This window comes from Neofelis nebulosa, chromosome 18 (assembly GCF_028018385.1).
Source record: "Neofelis nebulosa isolate mNeoNeb1 chromosome 18, mNeoNeb1.pri, whole genome shotgun sequence".
NCBI lineage: Eukaryota > Metazoa > Chordata > Mammalia > Carnivora > Felidae > Neofelis > Neofelis nebulosa.
The window spans coordinates 45,231,467-45,247,527 of NC_080799.1; the positions used below are offsets into that span (position 1 = coordinate 45,231,467).

At 54.7% G+C, this 16,061-nt stretch overlaps 1 protein-coding gene across 4 annotated transcripts in view; it reads left to right on the forward strand.

Annotated features, from left to right (window-relative positions):
• Positions 1-2,312: 2,312 nt before the first annotated feature.
• The window catches only part of AXIN1 (axin 1), a 64,160-nt gene continuing 50,411 nt past the window's right edge, over positions 2,313-16,061 (forward strand). The window contains exons 1-2 of one of the 4 annotated variants that reach the window (XM_058710118.1): positions 2,313-2,662; positions 6,516-7,473. In XM_058710118.1, coding sequence (XP_058566101.1) covers positions 6,596-7,473 — 878 coding nt within the window. In that variant the 5' untranslated portion in view covers positions 2,313-2,662; positions 6,516-6,595. The remainder of the gene's footprint in view (positions 2,663-6,515; positions 7,474-16,061) is intronic. The other 3 variants (XM_058710119.1, XM_058710120.1, XM_058710121.1) reach the window with 3 other exon arrangements.

Sequence of the window (16,061 nt, forward strand, 5' to 3'; positions counted from 1 at the left end):
GCCAGTGTGCATTCAGTACTGTAGGCTCCTCATCTACAGCCCCAGCCTTGCCCAGCCTGCCCTGAGGCACAGTGATGGCCCTGGGTGACCTGGGCTCTTGGTAGGCTGGGGATGCTTCCCCAGTGGCCCTCATCCCTCGCTGCCCCCCTTTCCTACAAAACCCCGTGTATCGGATGCTCTTTGAGACTTGGCAGGCTGGCAATGGCTGGGTGCTGGCTCTGCCTCCATACCTGCTCACCCCAGGCAAGGCACCACCGGTGGGCAGCTGGGTGGGAGGATGGCCCATGGCTCATGGAGCCCCCAGTCAGGACTTCTGCTCTGGTCTGGAGACGAGAAGGATGAGGGTGGGCAGTGAGGGCGAGCAGTATCCAGAAGATGTGCTGGCCTATAGAATGGGGGTATAGCCATCCTCTGGGGGCTGCTGGGAGCATTTCTTGAGGTACCAAGCCCAGCGTGGCTCCGTGGAGCACAGGGTCCTGGGTGTCATGGGGGACACCAGAAGCAATTGCTTAGGGGCAGTGATCAATATCTGGTGCTCACGTCCTTAGGGAGGGGCCAGCTGGGTTTGCAGGTTGGGCAAGAGCTGCCGTGGTGACAGGGATGGGGAGATGGGGAGAGGTGTGGTGGGTATAGGAAGCCCTTGCTCTCAGGCTGGCCTGTGCGCTTGTGACCCGAAGGCAGTGGTAGGAAGGAGAGCCCTTCTCCACACTCTGGATGGTGCCTGGGAGCAGTTGAGCAGGCAAGCCCAACATGGTGGAATCTCAGCACACAGTTCTTTGCAGGTGGGGGCTCCTGTCCAAGTGACAACCATCATTTACCACCACTCAGCCCTGGCCTCGAGTCCAGACCCACTGGGGACTAAGGGAGGGTGGAGCCCTAACCCACTTTCTCAGGGACTGGGCCAGCTGAGGGGTAACAAGCAGAGGGACAGAGGGACTGGACGTTACGAAGGGTCAGCTCCAGGTCAGCCTGGCTGTGCCTTCCAACCGCCCAACTCCCGCACACCTGCTTCCTTCAATGCTGTGGGCAGTTGTAGGACGTCCTGCGAGGGTTCTCCCGTGCAGGGCCGGCCAGGCAGTCCCCGAGCGAGGTCTCCAGTCCCCCTGGCCACCCTGCCCGCCCATGCACGAGATGCTCCCTCTGCAGGGGTGGGAGACCGGTTGGGTGCGGGCCTGGCCTGTGGGTGCTAACTTGGGGAGACCCGGGCTGGTGGACACCCGTGTGGGCAGCAGAAAAGGGCTGAGACATGGTGTGCGCCTCGCAGTGCCCAAGAGAGCCGCCTGACCGCTCAGTGCACCAGGCCAGGTCTCCCTGGTGGCCACCGTCCCTCAGGGACCTTCGCAGGGGTGTCTCCACAGACCACCCTCCCGGACGCAGCTGCCCTGCTGGGAGGGGAGTGCAATTTCGCATAGCCTGCTCCCGGGTCCTTGTCCCGCCCCACGCTCGAGGCACTGGACCCACACCAGCAATTTGGCCACACCCACTCCTTTGACTCCGCCTCACGCTCGAGGCCCTCCAGGACGCTTTTGGCTCCGCCTCCGAGCTCAGGACCCACCCTTACGCCCAGGTATAGCCTTCCCTCTCTTCGCCCTTCCCAGTACTCAGGCTCCAGGTCTCGGCTCTGCCCCAACTCTCTCGGACGGCCCTACGCTCCGGCCCTACCCACATCGGTGCGGCCGCGCCCCACGTTGCTATCCTCGCCCGTCGTCCCCGTCCCGCCCCATGCTACCGGCCCCGCCCCACGCCTTGACCGCGCCTCCCACCCTCGGCCCGCCCCACGTTCTCGGTTCCGCTCCCACGCTCCAAGCCCCGCCCCACGCTCCTGGCGGTGTCCCTCGTCCCTGTCCCGCCCTCACGTTTCGATCCCACCCCATGCTCTCGGCTCCGCCCCACGCCCGGGTCTCGCCCCCTGTCCGTATCACATCCCCACGCTCCAAGGCCCGCCTCAAGCCCCGGGATCCGCCTCACAATACAGCTCCGCCTGATGCTTCGGCCCAGCCGCACGCTCACGGCCCCGCCCCAAGCCCCTGCCTCGCCCCGCGCTTCGGCCCGTCGCACGCTCTGGGTAGTGCTTCACGTTCCGGCCCCGCCCCACGGTCTAGGGACCGCCTGCGTCTTGGTCCCGCCTCGGGCCTTCGGCCCCGCCCCACGCTCCGGTCGCGCCGCACGTCCGGCCCCGCCCCGCACGCTCGGCCCCGCCCCGCCCCGCGCTCTCGGCCCGCCTCACGCGCTTGGCCCCGCCTCACGTTGTCGGCCTCGCCCCCACGCTCCCGGCCCCGCCCCGCGCTCCGGCCCCGCCCCCGCACTTCCGGGCGGCGCCGGCGGGGGCGCTCCGGCCTGGGCTTCGGCGCTCTGGGCTCGGGCTCCCCGCTCGGGGAAGCGTTCGCGGCCGCCGTCGCCGCCCGCAGGACCGGCCGGAGTCGGGCCGGAGCCGCGTTCCCCGGTGCAGGCGGGTGAGAGCGGGCGGCCGGCCTCGGCGGCGCCCCCGCGGCCTGCCCCGCGCCCGCCTCCGGGCCGCCGCGCCGCCGCTGCCATGGGGGCCGCCCGGGGCCGCGCCCCCGCCCCGTCCCGCCCGCCTCGCCGCCGCTGAGCGCATGGGCCGCGCCGCGCCGCTCCGCGAGCAGGGCCGGGGCCCTGCCGTCGCCGCCGCCGACGCGCGCGGGTGAGTAGTGCGGGCCGGGCGCGCGGTACTGCGGGGCGCGGGCCCGTGCGGCCGCTCATTGTAGGCCGCGTAGGCCGGGCCGGGCGGGCCCGGCGCGGGACCCGGAAGACGGGCTCGGAGGGTGCGGGCTGGGGGCGCGTGCGGGGAGGCTTGCAGCACTGAGCAGGTTGTGCGGGCCGGGTGTACAGACCGTGTGGTGTGCGAGGAAGGTGTGTGGGGTTCCAGGCTGTGAGGGCAGGTGTGTCAGAGGGGATGCTAGCAAGGGCCGTTGATATAGGGCTGTGTGAACCCGGAAAAGTGCGGGGTTCGGTTCTGAAAGGGCAGTCCCTTGCTCTAGGTGAGTGGAAGAGTGTAAGGAAGAACCAGGGTTGTGTGAGAGGGGGTGGGGAACGGTCTTCCTGGAGGAGGCCAGGGCGCGCAGCTGATGTGTTTGGTTGGTTGGTGTCAGTCGCGGGCCTGGAGCCTGTTTCGGGTGTGTGTGGGGTGCAGAGGAGCCGCCGTGTGCAGAGACCCTGGACGGAGGCTGGACAGTAGCACATCCCTTCCCTCTCCCCCGCAGCAGAAAGTAGGAATGAGTGAGTCTGAAACCCAAGGAGGGCACTCCCTCCGAGGCAGAGGTGCCTGAGCTGGTTCCAGGCTGTGGTTTGGCTGCTCTGAGTGGCTGTACTCTTTCAGGTTGATGCCTTGCCCCCAGAACTCTCTTTTGGGTGTGGGTCTTAGCTTCTTTCTCCACCCCACATTTTGGAATTCAGTCCCCCACGAAGCTAGAGCTGCATGGCCAGGGCAGTGAAACTTTTAGCTGGGCACCGAGGACGTTAGAGGAAACACACACACAACCAGTTCTCCGGGGACTTTTCTCAGCTCCTCTCAAAGATAATGTAAGAAGACTCCTTGCTGTGCATCTCAGCCCCTCCCATTTGCTTGCATTTATGCTCTGTGCTTCTAAAAGAAGAATCTCACGCATACTTGGATCTACAGGCCCTGTTTTGAAGAACACACATGGCCCAACCTGACCTTCCAGGATAGCAGTGTTTGGGTTTCAGTTTTAAGAACTTCTCTTGAGGCACAGGGTTGGACAGGCATACAAAATACGATGTTTCTGTTGGATTTCCAGCAGGTGTGGGTGTTTCTTGGGTTTCTAGCCTCAGGAAAGCTAAGTGGACTTTTTTGGGCTACATCAGTCATTGAGAATTTAGGTGGTGGAGGAATGGATTACATCGTAAAACAGTGGCCCTAACCCTTTCCGAGTTTAATGATGGGCAGTTAGGAGAATGTCACAGTCACGCTCTGTTATTTTCACACTGCACGTCAATTAAGAGTTAAAAAGCTATATTGGAGTGAAATAAGTAAGCTTCTATATCTCTGTAGTATGGAGCTGGCTGCCGTGGAACCCAGGGGTTTGCCTCCGCAGTGACTACGGGAGACTTTAAGTCTGGTATCACAGTTGTAGATTACTTTTATGGAATCCTTTTATTGACGGTGGTTACAGGCTGTTGGCCGTATTCGATGCTTGTGGGCATTTGACTCTGTGAATTAATAGAGCTGCTTTATGTGTGGTATGTACGTGTGTAGACGCTGAACGCCTGGTGTGCTTCTGTGTGGGAGCCCAGAGACTGCAGGAATTAGGGGGCGTTTCGATAATGCCAGTGATTCCGAGAGGTGCTCACGTCCTTTCAGGGACACCAGACGTCTTCTGTCAGTTGACAGCCAAAAATAGATGTGAATTATAAGAACTGTTTCTTCAGGACAATGGAAAATAGTTTAGAATGATTAGGGGGACTTGTTCATACATGAATTAAAATGTTAGCTTTTAACGACAACCACAGTTTTGTAATTAAGGGCTAGAATATTGAGTTTCTTGCTGTTTTTATAGCACAATGGTTCAGCATCTATGAAGGGCTAACGTTTGGCTTTTCTGACAATTGTCGTTTGCCTTCATGTCGATGAATTAAATATTCATTGGTGCCTGTTAGTTGCAAGACCTTGTGTTAGGTGCTGCAGATCTTGTGGAAAATGTTTAATCAGGTTGCTGCTAATAATGTACACAGGAGACATCAGCGTCTTCAGAGCAGGTGACGGCGACATGTAATTAACCTCCCGTTGGAACACAGGGACTCGGATCTTTGTCAAGGCTTGTGAACTAAAGAGTATCTCTCAGGGTAAGGCTCAAGCCAGGCATGGGCCCTCCTTCCTGAGAAGGCATCCTGGACAAGAGGACGTTAGATGTCCATGAGCTGGGCTAGAGCTATGACACCACGGGTGCTCATTCATGTTGAGGGGGCTCAAAGAAGGCGCCTTTGCAGTTGAAGCGGTCCGTGACAGCAGGGTGCCACAGCCCACGGGCCTTGACCTTAAGAAGCAGGCTATTCCTGCTGAGATTACAGCCTCCCTAGTAGTTTTTATAAAAAGTCATTTGCTGCAGAAATGTCATCTGGGGCACGTTATTGTGACCCATGCCCTTCTGCCTTCTAGCCATCAGCAGCCGCGGGCAGGTGCGGTACGTACAGCGTGACAGCCCAGGTGTGGGGGAAGATCCCGTGTCGGCCGTGGCCCAGAGTGTGGGGTGGTGGCCGGGAAGAGCCACCCTTTGTGAGGGACCAGGTTTTAGGAGTTAATTTTTCTCCCTCTGGCTTGTTTGGTGCCCTCGGCATTTGGACTTGACACGCTTCTCCCCAACCCACTTGTAGCCAGACCACCTGGATCCTGGTAGGCCGAGTTGTGGTCACCTGTCCGGCCAGGTCGGGACGTGTAGCTCAGCTCGAGGGCTCTGTGAGCTCCTGTAGGGTACGGCAGTGGGGACGGAAGGCCGCGGACGGGTTCTGACCCAGGGTCGCCTCCTTCGCACCTGAGGCAGGCTTGCAGCAGCAGCAGCAGCAACAACGCCTGCAACACTCTGGTCTCTGAGGGGGTGGGTGGTTTGGTTTTGAGCTCACGGAGTGGAATCGTGAGCTGTGTGCTTCCTTAGCTAAAAGGTCTAACTGTTTGGATTTCATTTTTTTTCCCTATGCCTTCTCTTTTCCTCAGAGTACTAAATTGCCACTTGCTATCAGAAGGACGCTTTCCTTAGAAGCAAGGTCAAGTGCAGCTTTCTGGTGGGAGCATTTTAAAGATTGTCCACACTGGTGACATGAGAAGGCCGCCCTGTGAGGGGGAGGGGGTGTCCTTGGATCACTTGGGCGAAGGCACCGAAGGTGACCCATCCTTGTTCGTATAGTTGTGTGTTGGGAATTAAGGGAACACCTGTGTGTTTGCACATGTTAGGAGGCACACGACGTGTGAAGTGATGGGGTGGGCAGAAGGCATCGTGGCTGTGGGCCTAGGGAATGTGGGGAGCAGATGTGACACCCCGCTTCTGGTGTGTGACGTGTCTGCCTTTTGGTATCTGAGCGTGGCAGCAACCTGCAGTGCTGGTGGGGCCGCCCCGTCTTAACACGTGAGGAGCCAGCCCTCACCCGAGTTTACACGGCCACGAGGATTACAGGGCACGTTTCCTTCCTCCAGTCCTGTCTCCCTGGAGCTTGCAGAGCAGGACTGGTTGTGGCTGAGACGGGGGGTCCCCGGGCTGCCGGTCTCCACAACGTTCTCGGAGAACGACCCTTGACGGGAGAGGCGCTCTCCCTGTCCTGGGCATTCGTTTTTTAGATCCAGAGGCATTCCTGTAGTTGTAAGAGTTCCCAGAAATGGTTTTAACGTAGCACAAACCTTGTGACAATGATTGAAACATAAACTGAATTTCTGGCTTTGAGTTCGAGCGGGAGGGCATCATGGCGAGTCTTGTCTTGAGAAAACCTCTGTGGTCATGTTTCCATGGACCCACCTTTCCTAATCCTTGTCCTCTTAATGGTTTCAACAGGACAGATTGATTCACTTTGGAGCTGTAAGTACTGATTATTAGGGTGCAGCGCTCATTGTACAGTGACGCAGGATCCCACAATGAGTATCCAAGAGCAGGGTTTCCCTTTGGACCTTGGAGCGAGTTTCACCGAAGATGCCCCCCGACCCCCAGTGCCTGGTGAGGAGGGTGAACTGGTGTCCACAGACCCCAGGCCCATCAGCCACAGCTTCTGCTCCGGGAAGGGTGCCGGGGTTAAAGGTGAGACTTCAGCAGCCACACCGAGGCGCTCGGATCTGGACCTGGGGTATGAGCCTGAGGGCAGCGCCTCCCCCACCCCGCCATACTTGAAGTGGGCTGAGTCGTTGCACTCGTTACTGGACGATCAAGATGGGATAAACCTGTTTAGGACTTTCCTGAAGCAGGAGGACTGTGCTGACCTGCTGGACTTCTGGTTCGCCTGCAGCGGCTTCAGGAAACTGGAGCCCTGTGACTCGAATGAGGAAAAGAGGCTGAAGTTGGCCAAAGCCATTTACCGCAAATATATCCTCGATAACAACGGCATCGTATCCAGGCAAACTAAGCCAGCTACCAAGAGCTTCATAAAGGACTGCATCATGAAGCAGCTGATAGATCCTGCCATGTTTGACCAGGCCCAGACGGAGATCCAGTCCACCATGGAAGAAAACACCTACCCCTCCTTCCTCAAGTCTGATATTTATTTGGAATATACGAGGACAGGCTCGGAGAGCCCAAAGCTCTGTAGTGACCAGAGCTCTGGGTCGGGGACAGGGAAGGGCATACCTGGATACCTGCCCACTTTGAATGAAGATGAGGAATGGAAGTGTGACCAGGACCTGCACGAAGACAGCGGCAGAGACCCTGCTCCCCCCGGCAGGCTCACGCAGAAGCTGCTTCTGGAGACGGCTGCCCCGCGGGCCTCCTCAAGTAGACGGTCCAGCGAAGGCAGAGAATTCAGGTGAGTCAGGTACCAGGCGTCCGTGTCTATGCGCACGTCCGAGACCCGGAGTACCCGCAGGGGAGAGGTGTGGGTAAGGAGTGGTCTTGTCTTCCAACCCCTAGTCGGATATGCTCCTGCTGCTGTGGGTGACTTGTGGTTTGAGTCCTTACTCGTGACACCTGCACATTTGTCCTTAAATGTGTTTGACGTTTGTAAGTTGAGACTTTTATCAAGAACAGTCTAAAATATGTGGCTTTGTAAGTCATTGAGAACATGGGAAGTCTTAGAAATCGTTGAAACTCAGAAAGACGCCGAAACTTACCCTTTAGCAGTGAAATTTGTATCGTCTTGCATAGAAGTTGGATTTACGCGATAGACATAATCCTTTTGGCTTCATGGAGAGGAGTGAACATCCGAAAGCATCAATCCTTAGAGAATTCTGGATTGTTGCATTTTGTACGGGTTTTCTGGGATTCTTCCTGGAGGTTGGGGAGGGGTGGGGGAGGACACTACCACGCAGCAGAGTATCAGAGCACTTGGGGAACGTCCTCTGGATGGAATTCTAGGGGCGGCCTTTTCCTCCTGCTGCTGTGTGGTCCGTTCCCAGCATCGTGTGAAGTGTGAAGTCGTGGGGGGAGCCTTTGCCTACAGGCTCCTTGCAACTTTGGAAGCACCAGTGGTGTTAATCGAGAAGTTGTTACAGCTTGGGAAACCTGTGTCTTCATCCTCTTTTCTTGGTGGTTCCCCCTGCGGTTACTGGAGGTTTTGGCCGTGGGTTGGAGCCTCTGGCCGATGTTAGCACATGTTGGTAGGCCACTCCTGTGTCCCGTCTTTCCCTGTAGCTGGTCCTGGGGACTTCTGCCCCTGAAACCTTCAAAGCGTGGCATCTGTGTGACCCTGTTGACCACACCGACTTAATCAGGAGTCGGAAACTTCGTGCTGTGGCTCTCCCGTGGAGTTATTCAAAACCTGGATCATTTCTTCAAGCTCACTGTGGCAGAGAAACTGGCTGCTTGCTTCATAAGCACAGGATTAAACGTTTCTAAGTTTTAAATATCATTTAACTGATGGGATTCAAGATACCCCCTTTGAACTAATTTTTGTGTGACTTTTGCTCATTGTCTTTAGCTGAATGCTGTCGATATAGCAAGCTTTTTAGGACAGAACTTAACCATGAAGTTTTTCTGAGTAAGGCTAGCAACTGACACAGTTTTTATTTTTTTTAAGTTTTTAAAAAATGTTTATTTTTGAGAGAGAGAGACAGAGCATGAGTGGGGGAGGGGCAGAGAGAGAGGGAGACACAGAATCCGGAGCAGCTCCAGGCTCTGAGCTGTCAGCACAGAGCCCAACGTGGGGCTCGAACTCACGAACTGTGAGGTCCTGACCTGAGCTGAAGTCGGACGCTTAACCAACTGAGCCACCCAGGTGCCCCAAAGACTTTATTATTTTAGAGCAGTTTTAGGTTATCAGCAAAAATGAGAGGAAGGTCCAGAGGTTTCCCATTACCCCCCTCCCCCCCCCCCCCCAACACACAGCCTCCTCCGTTGTCAGCAGAGCACTACCTTTGTTATAGCTGCTGAACCTGCATCAACACGGCATCACCACCCAAAGTCTACATTAGGGTCCATTTTTGGTGTTGGACACTGGGTTTGGATGAATGGACGATGACCGGTTTCCACCATTGGAGCATCACACAGAGTAGTGTCAATGTCCTGCCTATTCAGCCTCTCCTCTCCCCCAGCCCCAGATAACTGCGTTTTGTTTTTTTGTAACACGCTTCTGCCTTTTCCAGAATGTCCTGTAGTTGGACCCCTACAGTGTAGGCTTTTCTCGCCGGTGTCTTTCACTTGGTAATACGCATTTGAGCTTCCGGCGTGGCTTCCCATGGCTTGATGGAGCCTTTCTTTTTCTTTTATCTACATTTATTTATTTATTTATTTATTAATGTTTATTTTGAGAGAGAGAGCACGAGTGGGGGAGGGACAGAGAGAGAGAATCCCAAGCAAGCTCCACGCTGTCAGCAAAGAGGGCATCGTGGGGTTCGAACTCACAAACTACAAGATCATGACCTGAGCCAAAGGCAGACATGTAACTGAGCCACCGAGGCACCCCAGTGCTGAATACTAGTTCATCATGGGGATCGACCGCAGTTAATTTATCTGTCACCTGCTGAAGGACGTCGTGGCTGTCCCCACGCTTTGGCAATCATGAGTAAAGCTGCAGTACATACATACCTGTGTGCAGGTTTTTGTGCGGATGGGAGTTTTCACCTCCTCTGGGTGAGCGCCATGCCAATCAGGCTCCGTGCGGTCAGTGTGGAGCCTGACATTGGGCTGGATCTCGTGAGCTGTGAGGTTATGACCTGAGCCTAAATCAAGAGTGGCACGCCTCACCGTCTGAGCCACCCAGGTGCCCTACAGGTGCCTCTCCTAAGCACTGATTGTGCCTGGACACGTGTGTCAGCAGGGCCACTATCTAGGACAAGATGACTCGGGGGTTCTCCTGAACCTAGAGCTTCACGGTTCCTTGAGTTCACCATCCTGGGGCTGCTCCACGCGTGCCCTCTGGTGTTCAGCCTCCCTGATCAGGTAAGCATTTTCCCTGTTTCCCGATAGGAGGCCTGAGTGTCTGTCCTCCCTTGGCCTTACGTGTGGGCACGTGGCTGTTTCTCATGGAGGCAACTTGAGGAAAGTTAGATGAGCATTACCCAGGTCTCTGTCACACCTGGGAAAGCAGCGGTGCTCCCTGGCCTTCTGCTTTTATCCTGCTCGCCCGGGACCATTTCGAGCCCCTGGGCCACGGGATCCCAGAATCCCTTGCTGTTCTCTGTGTCTCTGCGCAGACTTTCCCAGTCTTTATTGCCCACAGTTGGTGGAACTCTGAATAGGACTTTGGTTGGCTCCCACCCATCGTGTTCACTGGTGTAGAAGTGGCAGAGGGTGTGTGAATGATTTGGCATCAGGTGTAGGGCCCAGGGGCTGTGGGACAGTAGCTGGCAGGCTCAAGGTTTACTCCCCCATGAAAAGCATGCGCTGGCCCCCCAGATGCGTTGAGGGACTGTGTGGGAGGGCCTGGTTGGTCACCTACCTCAGCCATTCAACCACCCACACTTTGCAGTCACTGCTGGTTTTTTTTTTTTCCTAATTTTTTTTTTTTAACGTTTATTTATTTTTGAGACAGAGAGAGACAGAGCATGAATGGGGGAGGGTCAGAGAGAGAGGGAGACACAGAATCTGAAACAGGCTTCAGGCTCTGAGCAGTCAGCACAGAGCCCGACACGGGGCTCGAACTCATGGACTGCGAGATCGTGACCTGAGCCGAAGTCGGACGCCCAACCGACTGAGCCATCCCGGCGCCCCCGCGGTCACTGCTGGTTTTAATGACTGACGTTGGCAAGCGCTTTCTGTTTCTGTCTGCTACCCTTACCTTCTTCATCTGGTGGGAAGTTCCCCAAGGACAGGGTCCCACAAATTTTTTTGTGTCTTCCTGGTGGGCCAGCCCAGTAGGGTGCTTCTGGTCAGGGCTGGTCATCATGGTCATGGCCAGAGAGTGGACCGTGGATGCCGTTTATAGCAGGAGCGGCTCCACATTTAAAGGGCAGACAGCTGGTCCTTTCTAGGGCCCCTTCATATTTTGACTAAGGAACTGTCTGTCCTGATGGTTGGCTCATTGACTGTATTTAAAAGGTCAAGAGAAAAATGTAAAAAGAGGAAATGCCCCAAATGTATATAATTTCCACGGAATGCAGAAAAGCAAGATTGGTTTTGGATTTCTGATTGGAGTTCAAGTGGAGCGGGGTGTGGTTCAGACTGTGGCTCTGGGGACGGCGGCCTGGCTGTGGAGGGTACGGTCTGGGGACGGTGGCCTGGCTGCAGAGGGTACAGTGTGTGCATTTGTCTGGTTAATAGTGAGCCTGTTCGGTTTGACCACCAGCAAATTCTCTTCGCCATTGAATTTTTAGACCATCTGTTATGGAGTGTAGCGAGCGTCTGGCTCTCCCTAAAGCCCTCCCCCTGCTTCTTCTTCTGCAGTGCTGGTAGTTCCTTTCAGTAGGGGCATGAAGCTTAGGGAGAGACCGGGGCCCGTTGGCATTCCCTTGTCATCTTCTAGATGTGTGACCCGTTCAACTAGATGAATTCTTCTAACTGAACAGATGATCCCAGAGGAGGTGACTGGAGACGTTTTCGGACAGCCCTTGGTGTGCGGCTGTGGGTTCCTGGGTCGGGAGTTTGCACGTCGTCTCACTCACCTTGCCAGCTGGACGGGGAGAACGTGAAGCTTGGTGGTTTAGCTTAATGACTCCTCACTTGGTGACTTCTCCACTAGACAGTGTCTTGTGAGGTCAGTCTCCTGTTTTGTGACGGAGGGAAAGTTGCTGTACCTCTCTGTGCTCATGTGTGAGATGGGGAGGGTAAGGTGATACCTGCCGAATGAGGTTGTCACGGGGTCCCGTGCGATCGCGCCTGGGGGTGCGGCCTATGCCTGCCCCATTCCCCTCCGTCATCTGAATTTCACCAACAGTGCTAGATGTTGGTGGGATTCGTATCTGGATTACAGTGGTTTCAAGGATAGGAATGCCATGTCCAGATTTTAATAATATATTCCCTTCATGGGGCGCCTGGGTGGCTCAGTTGGTTGAGTATCCGACTTCGGCTCAGGTCATGATCTCACGGTTCGTGGGTTTGAGCCCTGCTTCGGGCTGTGTGCTGACAGCTCGGAGCCTGAAGCCTGCTTCATATTCTGTGTCTCCTCTCTCTGCCCCCTCCCCTGCTAGTGCTCTGCCTCTCTCTCTCAAAAATAAAATAAACATTGAAAAAAAATTAAAGAAAAAATTCCCTTCAGGGGAGGCATAGTACCTCCCCGCCCCAAACCTGTCCCTCTCGTAACCATTCCAACCTGCAGAAGTGGTACCGGTGTCTACCAGGCCAACCAAGCACTCTGATCCCTGCTTTGTTCACCTGTGTATCCAGTACAGCGTCCAGTCCTGGTTCCCCACCAAGTGTGTGTTGAATCCCTCTGCTTCCTGCTTTCTGCGTGCTGGCTCCCACCACCTCTTCCTGGGCCACCACAGAACCTTCTGTCTGGGCCTCTGTCTCTTCTCCCCACAGCACCAAAGCAGTCCCTCCTAAGTGCAAGTGTGACCGCGTCTTCCCTTTCTCCAGCGCCGTCGGGACTTCCCACGGCACCTGACTTGACCCCAAGCTCCTGTGATACGCGTGTGCCCGTGCTGGACCCCGTCACAGAGGCACGATCATGCTGTATGCATTTCCTCTACCTGTCAGTGGTGTACATGGCCATTAAAATTTTTAAGCGAGTTAAGGAGAGTCCAAGTGTTTTTCGGTCCGCTAAAGTCATGTAAAACTCCATGGTCTTTGACAGGTTTCAACAGAGTCTGGGAAAGTATCTGCAGATAGCCATCAGACTGGAGAATTCTGGAATAGAGAGGCCCCTTTGCTTGGGCCTTTGCGTCAGTGGGCTTATGACAGGGAAGTGCTTGCAGAGAGCCCATGAGCAACGTTGTTGACCACACCCTTTGCACGGACGATGCTGCCCGTGGCTCTGACGTGCCGCTATTTCAGGACGATTTCAGGAGAGCGTGGGGCTGGTGTGCTTGGCTTGGGTGCACTTCTTGGAACTGAGCCATACGTATAGGTCAGCCGCCTGCTGTGACCAGCGCATTCCCGTGTTTGTGCCCTGGTGTCACAGAGATTTGAATTTGACCGTAGTCACCAGCCCTCTTAATCTGTTCTAGAATCCTGGCTGCATTACGTCAGTTTACCCCGCAGCTACTGGAAGGAGACTTGGGTGAGTAGTGGTAGGTAGCTCAGTAGGAAAGAAGGGCAGTCGAAGTCTGCGGCCTGCTTGAGGCCGCATACCTGTGTGTGGGGAAGGAAGTCGGTGTTGCTGTATTTTCCCTCTGTGTCACATCGGTACAGATGGTCGGTTCTGTGAGCCACTCAGGGCCCTCTTAGAGCCCGTTAATTCCAAGAAGCATTGATCTGAAGAAACGACTCAGTGTATCTCTTCAGTCCCTTCCCGGGACCCGGGCTGGTTGCCTGACTTTGTTAAAATGAACCACTTCGGCGTCTTCAGAGAGCTCATGGGAGAGGCCGTGCACAGGGCCTGCTGCACCCCTGTGGGCAGCCCCCCATCGCTGGGTGTGTTCCAGTGCTGGCCCTTGAGCCTTCTCTGTGAGCCAGGGAAATTTCTGGTAGCAGCTGGGGTTGGCTCTTCCAGTTCCAGGGGACAGAGGTGGTTAGGTGGTCTGGTGGGCGCCATCGGTCCATTCCCGAGCCCTCAGCTCCTCCAGCTTTGTGCACTTTGAGTTATTTAAATGCTTTTTGGTTTCGTTTGTTTGTTTGTTTTTGGCATTGACCCTCTCTGGATCTTTTTTTTTTTTTTAATTTTTTTTCAACGTTTTTTATTTATTTTTGGGACAGAGAGAGACAGAGCATGAATGGGGGAGGGGCAGAGAGAGAGGGAGACACAGAATCGGAAACAGGCTCCAGGCTCTGAGCCATCAGCCCAGAGCCTGACGCGGGGCTCGAACTCACGGACCGCGAGATCGTGACCTGGCTGAAGTCGGACGCTTAACCGACTGCGCCACCCAGGCGCCCCGACCGTCTCTGGATCTTAACTAACGCATCTTCGGTGTAGGGCCAGTGTCTTCTCTTGAACCAACATTTTAAAGTAACCGTAATGGGTGCCCTGCTGGCTCAGTCGGAGCGTGTGACTCTTGATCTCAGGGTCGTGAATTCAAGCCCCACGCTGAGTGTAGAGCCTACTTAAAAAAAAAAAAAAAAAAAAAAAGCCATAAAGAATGTTGCTGGCAGCATTGCTCGTGACAGCTACCAGAGTAACTTGAATGTCCAGTAGCCCGGGTGGTCGCACAGGGATTGTGTCTGTACAGCTGGAGAACGTAGGCTTTTGGCTTCACTGCATTTTCCAAGTTTCTTCAAAACATATTTATAGAAATCAGGTGTATAGAAACAGGTTGCATGGAGGCCTGAATTATCTGTTTTCAAAAGTCTATATTTTCTTTAAGAAGGATGCATGAAATGTTTCCTTTTAATATGATCTTAGATTTATTTATTTATATTATTTTTTTAATGTCATTAAAATTTTTTTTAACGTTTATTTATTTTTGAGAATGAGAGAGAGCGAGCGAGCGAGTGAACATGCGCGAGTGGGAGAGAGGCAGAGAGAGAGGGAGACACGGAGTCCGATGCAGGGCTTGAACTCATGAACTGTGAAATCGTGACCTGAACTGAAGTCAGACACTCAACCGACTGAGCCACCCAGGTGCCCCCTTAAAAAAACCTTAAAAAAGACCCCCCAAAACCCTTAGCAGTCCCATGTCCTTCCTCCCCTCCTCTCCAGGACGGCCACTTCCGTCTGTGTCTGAGCCTCCTGTGTGTCCGCTCTGCCGCCACAACAAAACTCCGTGCACTTGGGGCTTAGATGGCAGACATTTATTTCTCAGTGTGGGGGGCTGGAGGTGCCACAGCAAGGCCCCAGCAGGGCCGCTGTCTCACCATTTCACCCTGCGGGTGGTGAGGGAGCAGGGCCCCCCCCCCCACCGCTGTGTCCGAGTAAGGGGTGCTAAGTCCTGTCATCAGGGCTCTTACGACCTTGTGTAGCCTTCACCACTTCCGTAGTGGCACCCCCTCTAAATTCAGAAATGCCGGGGGCCGGGACCCCAACATAGGGTTTGGGGTGATGTAGGCTTTCAGGCCCTCACAGCCGCGTTGAGTCCTGTGTCCCTACTGCTGTCTGTAGGCCACCTGCTATTAGACCATCTCTGTTGGGGTTCTGGATCCCTGCCACCCACCCTATTTGTTGGTACACCCTAGGTTTGGCTTCCATCCATATTTGGTGTATTCATTGCTGAGCTGGGCCAAGCTTTTTCTTTCTTTCTTTAAAAAAAAAATGTTTAATTTTTAAAATGTTTATTTCTTAGGGAGAGAGAGAGAGCGGGCGAGCGCATGCACGTGGGGGAGGGGCAGAGAGAGAGGGAGACACAGAATCCGAAGCAGGCTCCAGGCACTGAGCCATTAGCACAACGCCCGATGTGGGGCTCGAACTCACGAATCGTGAGATCATCACGAAGTGATCCCACTGAAGTGAAGTGAAGCCACTGAAGTCAGAGGCTTAACTGACTGAGCCACCCAGGTGCCCCTAAATGTTTTTTTTTTGTTAAGAAGTATCACTTTTTTGTGTTTTTTGAATTATAAGAGCTGTGTTTTTCCCTTCGATTAGTTATTTGACTTTGTGATGTACATTTTCCCTTACTCTGTATCAGCTTAAGAAATGCCTTGCGTATATATGTCTCTGCATTATAAAACCTGTCGGACAAACTGTTTTTCTCCAAGAGACATGTCTCCTAAAACCCTCCCTCTTCCCACTTCCCTTCAGGTGGTTCTTCATTCACTGCTGTGTAGACTGCTGTGACTGCTGTGTGACTGCCATGTGGTGCCGTGTGACTGGGGCGTGGTACCCTGTGACTGCTGTGAGTGGGGGAGAGGTCGAATGGGCTTAGAATTCCAGTTGGGGCGGTGGTGTCTCCTTCAGAAATTAAAGGGTTTGCGCCTCGTCTTCTTTCTTAG